The 6,000-nt window shown below is 42.9% G+C and overlaps 1 protein-coding gene across 1 annotated transcript; it reads right to left on the reverse strand.

Annotated features, from left to right (window-relative positions):
- Positions 1–1,335: 1,335 nt before the first annotated feature.
- gch2 (GTP cyclohydrolase 2) lies at positions 1,336–6,000 on the reverse strand. The gene is made up of 6 exons (XM_061755878.1): positions 5,607–6,000; positions 4,303–4,412; positions 4,165–4,220; positions 3,058–3,089; positions 1,991–2,075; positions 1,336–1,912 (listed from the first exon to the last, which is right to left on the reverse strand). The coding sequence occupies exons 1-6, from the start codon at positions 5,905–5,907 to the stop codon at positions 1,786–1,788; spliced, it is 711 nt and encodes a 236-aa protein (XP_061611862.1). The 5' UTR covers positions 5,908–6,000; the 3' UTR covers positions 1,336–1,785.

A 6,000-nucleotide genomic window follows, 5' to 3' on the forward strand; every position in this document is an offset into this window, starting at 1 on the left:
AATGGGCCATTAAAGAAATAGAAAATGCTATTAAAAATGTCAAATGTATTTTTTTTTAAATCCCTAACCTAATTCAAAATGCCATTAAATTGAAAATGGAAGGTTTTTCACTTATTCGAAACACACCAATAAGTGATTGAATCTAAATGTGTGTGTGTGTGTGTGTGTGTGTATATATATATATATCTATGTGCATATATATATATATATATATATATATATCTATGTGTGTGTGTGTGTGTGTGTGTGTATATATGTGTGTGTATATATATATAAATATACACACACACACAGTGGGTACGGAAGGTATTCAGACCCCTTAAATGTTTCACTCTGTTATATTGCAGCCATTTGCTAAAATCCTTTTTCATTTTTTTCCTCAATGTACACACAGCACAGAAAAATTTAAATGTTGACATTTTTGCAGCTTTATTGAAAAAGAAAAACTGAAATGTCACACAGCCATAAGTATTCAGAGCCTTTGCTGAGTATTTAGGGGAAGCACCCTTTTGAGCTAATACAGCCTTTTTGTTTTTCACACCTGGATTTGGGGATCCTCCGCCATTCCTCCTTGCACATCCTCTCCAGTTCTGTCAGGTTGGATGGTGAACGTTGGTGGGCAGCCATTTGCAGGTCTCTCCAGAGATGCTCAATTGGGTTTAAGTCAGGGCTCTGGCTGGGCCATTCAAAAACAGTCACAGAGTTGTTCTGAAGCCACTTCTTCGGTATTTTTAGCTGTGTGCTTCGGGTCATTGTCTTGTCGAAGGGTGAACCTTCGGCCCAGTCTGAGGTCCTGAGCACTCTGGAGAAGGTTTTGGTCCAGGACATCCCTGTACCTTTCCGTATACATCTTTCCTTCAATTGCAACCAGTCTCCCTGTCCCTGCAGCTGAAAACCCCCCACAGCATGATGCTGCCACCGCCATGCTTCACCGTTGGGACTGTATTGGACAGGTGACGAGCAGCGCCTGGTTTTCTCCACACATACCGCTTAGAATTAAGGCCAATAATTTCTATCTTGGGCTCATCAGACCAGAGAATCTTATTTGTCACCATATTGGAGTTGTTTTTTTAGCAATCTCCATGCGTCTTGCACTCAGGAGAGGCTTCCGTCGGGCCTCTGTGCCATAAAGCCCCGAGTGGTGGAGGGCTGCAGTGAGGGTTGACTTTCTAGAACTTTCTCCCATCTCCCGTCTGGTGGTGGTGATGACAGTAATGAAAATCAAAAGTGCCCGAAATCAAATAAACACCCATATTTATATTTATAAGTGGAAGACCTTACTTACTTGCACTGGATAGTTAAGTTCCACAAAGGAGACCTGAGCTTTTTGGCGATATTTGTATGCATTTTATTTGGTTAATTAACAATTAAAATACATGAAACGGATGACAAAAAAAGCTAAACTTGTCGGATCGGTGAAGCCTCCTCCCCCTTTCTTACTAATCACAGACAAATAGCAGTTTGTATCTTACGATTGTCCTGTAGTACTAAAGAAAATACGACTACTGCTCGTAGTAGTAATAATAAGGAAGTAAGAAAGGTTTAAAGTTTAAACAGCACCATTTTGCACAAGCACCAATAAAATTCCCGTCAGGGTAGTAAAAGTCAAAATAATTTCACATACTATAATGAATACATTTATTATAATTTCACATATTTGTATATTGCTGTAGGGGGTCACCGGTGATAACAGTGACGTTACAAATCTGTGGCGCTGAAAAGTTTCAAGCTTAGGTTTGTGACTTTCTTTGGTTTGTGTGTTTACGGCTCCGCCTTGAGGTCTTCTCAGTGCTGGGTGAGGGTCAGGAACTCCTCCCGGGTCTTGGGGTCTTCTAGGTAGACCCCCAACATGGAGCTGGTCACCGTGCGGCTGTTCATCTTCTGCACGCCGCGCATCACCATGCACATGTGTCTGCGTAGAAAAGAGATGGCTGTTCAAGCATGGGGTGTGTGTGTGTGTGTGTGTGCGTGTGCGCGCGCGTGTGCTTACGCTGCCTCAATCACCACGGCAACTCCTTTGGGCTGCAGGGCCTCGGATAACCCGGTGGCTATCTGCCTGGTGAGACGCTCTTGAACTGGGGGGAAAAATGTCAGCGGAACGTTGACTAAGTAGCACAGGATCAATATGCTAATATCACAGTAACCGTGCTTAATTTACGTTTTTTAACACATTTTGGATTTTAGGAACATTTGTATTGAAGTAGAATCTATGGCTGCAGCTTAATATTCAATCTGTTGATTATTATTTTTGAATTAATTGAATCAGATAATTTTTAAAAATCGATCCCTTTATTCAAGAACAGGACATTTTAAATTGAAGAAAACGCACAAAAAAATGTAATTTGATTGAGTCACTGGTTTGGTCTGTACCGTCAGAAAACCAACAAAAATGTTGATCATTGTTTTCCAAAGTAAAAGCAGATGTTTGCATGTTTGATTAAACACAAAGGACTGGGGAACAATTTGGGGGAAAAAAAATGTTGTTTGATTTTTATGCCGATTCCAAAATTGCAGTCGTTTTTTTCTAGCACGTCAAGTTTTTTTTCTCCATAGTTTACCCTCCAGATAAGCAAAATTCCACTGATTAGATGTAGTAAGACTTGACAGCTGGTTACGATTGGACTCATCTGCAGCTGCGTGACGACTTGTTTGTGCAGTCACAATTGAGACGGGTGTGGTGACAGGTGTGTGCAGCTCCCAATAGGTCAGTACTAGCAATATCTGCAAACAGAAAGCTAGCATAATAGGAATGAAGAGGATCTGTGCTGGCTTTTCTCTTCACCTTGTATCCATGGGCATACCGTTGTCAATTCTAATTCATTTTATGCTGTTTTTTTTAATTTTTCAAAGCTTGTAACTATTCCATCGTAGTCTTTTATTTACATAGGTATGTATTTCCTTTGTTCCACATTGTTCCAAAACCTGATGTGATCGAGAAAAACTGAGATCAGTTCTAAATGATGAATCCAATATCAAAATATTTGTCGCTAATTTTTTTGCACCTCAAATGGGTCCTATTTTATGATCCTTTTTTTTTGGTCTGGTGTTGTGTCTCACCTTGAAGCCTCCGACTGAAGATCTCCACAATCCTGCAAAGAAAATAACTTTTTACTGATCCAAATCAAACTCATTCATCTCACTCCAACGACCATACTTGTAGAGGTTGTTTTATATTCTATATTATTGTCTTAAACTCTTGCGTCACTTGCCTTTTTTTTCTGCCAGTTTTTTTTTCTTACCTGGTTTTCTTACTGTTGTTGCCCTTGTAATGGAAGATTTCATATTTGATATTGTTTAACTCAGTGATTTTCAACTAGTGGGTCATGAACCCATTTTGGGTGCGTCGCGGACCGCTAGTAAAAAAACAAACAAAAAAAAAAAATGTAGTCATGTTTGGATTTTTTCAGAGATGTACCAGGTTTTCACACGGCACATAAATGAAAAGTGACAAGACTAGTGGCCTCGAGCCACTAGTTTGCTCTGGAAACGAATACAGTGCAGCTCATCAGCCTCTGGCTGGCAAATTTCCGCAAACTCATCGGAAACCACATTTGAAAATATACTAACTACACTGTACATGTGTTTTCAGGGGCTATTTTTAAACCAAGAATAAATGATCGTTCTTCACGTCTCAGAACGTGGGCCGCGACTTTGCAACGAAAGGAAAATGCGGGTGAGAAGCACCGGTTGAACTGGTTTCAACGTGGTTTTGTAGCTTCATTTGGGAATCGCGAACAGTAGCTTTCATTAGCACACGCAGGAAGTGACTCCGTCCGGTCTGTTTGCTGAAGAACGACAGCGAAAGGCGGAGGTGTGAAGCTGACTGCGCGCAACTCCACGAGAGTTTGATCTTTTGGGATTGCCTCATTTTTTTTCTGCTGTTTGTTCTCGCTCTCTCTCCTCTTTTGCCTGCTGTTTTTTGTTTGTTTGTTTTATTCAAGAACTGACACCCGGTTTGACGCCTGAGCCTCGACCGCGCCCCAGCTTCCTGCACTGTCCGTCCGAATCGAGCTGTGATGACAAGCGCTGGTTCCCACAGGGAGCGTTCTCACGGGAGTTTAGACTCTTAAGCCCCGCAGGTCAATGCGATGAAACAACAGAAGAACGCTCTGGGCCGACACTAACGCGGCAACCACACAAGCGCAATGCGTGTGTTTTAATTACCTCGCCAGCTTGCTCAGCCCCACCACTTTCTTGTCTGGAATATACCCGATGTGGACCTACAAAGACAAAGAGGGGCTTCCAAAGCAGAACCAAACACAAGACTGCGCTTGTCGTCATCCGAGTCCTGAGAGAACTCACTTTGCCGAAGAAGGGCACCAGATGATGCTCGCACAGGGAGAACATGTCGATGCCCTTCACGATCACCATCTCGTTGTGGTCCTCGTCGAAGATGGCGTCGTTCAGCACGTCTGGCGGAACATCGAGATTTTTTCTTTTTTCTTTTTTTCCCTACTTGGTAATTCCGCTGCATTTGGTACCCTGGGCCCCAATTAGCCACGATCACAACTTGGGATGAGAATTGGCAAGAATTTCGCAAACCGATTCCAGTATCGAGGCTGCTCTTGTCTTCTGATTGGGTGAGGGAATACGGTAATACAAATGATGTACAGTGGAAAAACAATCTTTTGAATTGACTTAATAACGAACGTGTGCAGTAGTTGCTCCTGATTAAAATGCGGTAAGCTGACAAACTTATTTTTGAGGGGAAAAATACATCAGTTTACCATATTTTAATTATGTGCAACCGATTAAGAACTTTTGTTCAGTCTCGTGATATCATGGATGTCATCATGATTGATGTTCAACGCGCAATAATGTGACATTCTTTATTTTAAATGAGAAATTGTACAATATAATGACAATTGAATTGGTGAGTGCAACATTATTAAACTCAAATGGGAAATAGTGAAATATAATGATAAATAATGCAACAGTATTTATCTTGAATGGACAATGCATGGTCCAATATTATTGATCTCAAATTCCTTGGAAGAAGGAAATTAATTTGATTATGATTCTTCTTGGAAAAATAAATAAAAAATAGAATGTTAGTTTCACTCAGTTGAATCATTTGCAACCGATGTTCGAATTGAATCACTTTTTTTTCAGCGTAGTGCAGTATTATTTATCCATCCATATTTCTGAGCCGCTTCTCCTGACGCGGGTCGCGGGAGCGCTGGAGCCCATCCCAGCCATCGTCGGGCAGGAGGCGGGGTACACCCTGAACTGGTCGCCAGCCAATCGCAGGGCACATACGAGCAAACAACCATCCGCACTCACGTTCACACCTACGTGCAATTTCGAGACATGCAAAGTCCACGCAGGCGGGGCCGGGATTGAAGAACTGTGAGGCAGACGCTCTAACCAGTCGGCCGCCGTATTATTGATCAAAAAGTACAATAGTGCAATATAATTGTAACTAGTGCAATATTAATCTTTCATGTGAAATAGTTTGAACTTAAATGTGAAATGGTGCAATATCGTTAGAAAGTATACAATGGTACTGATCTTATGTGTGCAACGATGCAAAGTTATTGATCGTCAATGTGAAATAATGCAAAACCAATGGGAATATTGCCACATGGATGGAATTTCGGCCTTACCGTCCACGGTTTCGTGGTAGCCCTTGGTGAAGAACTGCATGGCCTGGGCGGCGCGCAACGGCGTGCGAAGGAGACCCTGGCGGTCGGCGTCCTCGCCGAGCTCCCGCAGGATGCTGGTGTAGGCGGCCTGCAGGGTGGGCAGCCGACACTGGTCCTCCTTCTCCTTGCGGGAGCCCTCTTGGAGCTTGCGGTGCGCCGCCGCCGCCGCCGCCGCCGCCGCCTTCTTGACGCTCAGGTCGTTGTTGCAGTGGAACTCCTCGGCGGTGACGTCGCTCGCATTGCAGTTGCAGTGGCCGTTCATGATGGAGATGATGATGATGATGATGATGGAGATGATGATGGAGCGTTGCGTTTAGGTGCTGTGCTTAATTCCATGCAGCTGCCCCCTTTTTAA

The sequence above is a fragment of the Phyllopteryx taeniolatus genome, chromosome 19, assembly GCF_024500385.1.
Source record: "Phyllopteryx taeniolatus isolate TA_2022b chromosome 19, UOR_Ptae_1.2, whole genome shotgun sequence".
In the NCBI taxonomy this organism is placed as follows: domain Eukaryota; kingdom Metazoa; phylum Chordata; class Actinopteri; order Syngnathiformes; family Syngnathidae; genus Phyllopteryx; species Phyllopteryx taeniolatus.

Excerpts from the sequence above, each read along its gene's own strand:
- gch2 (XM_061755878.1), bottom strand. The coding sequence starts at position 5,907 with ATGAACGGCCACTGCAACTGCAATGCGAGCGACGTCACCGCCGAGGAG. Across the intron at positions 3,090-4,164 it reads GGGCTGAGCAAGCTGGCGAG|GATTGTGGAGATCTTCAGTC; the intron begins GTAATTAAAACA and ends TTTTCTTTGCAG. Across the intron at positions 2,076-3,057 it reads CTTCAGTCGGAGGCTTCAAG|TTCAAGAGCGTCTCACCAGG; the intron begins GTGAGACACAAC and ends TTTTCCCCCCAG.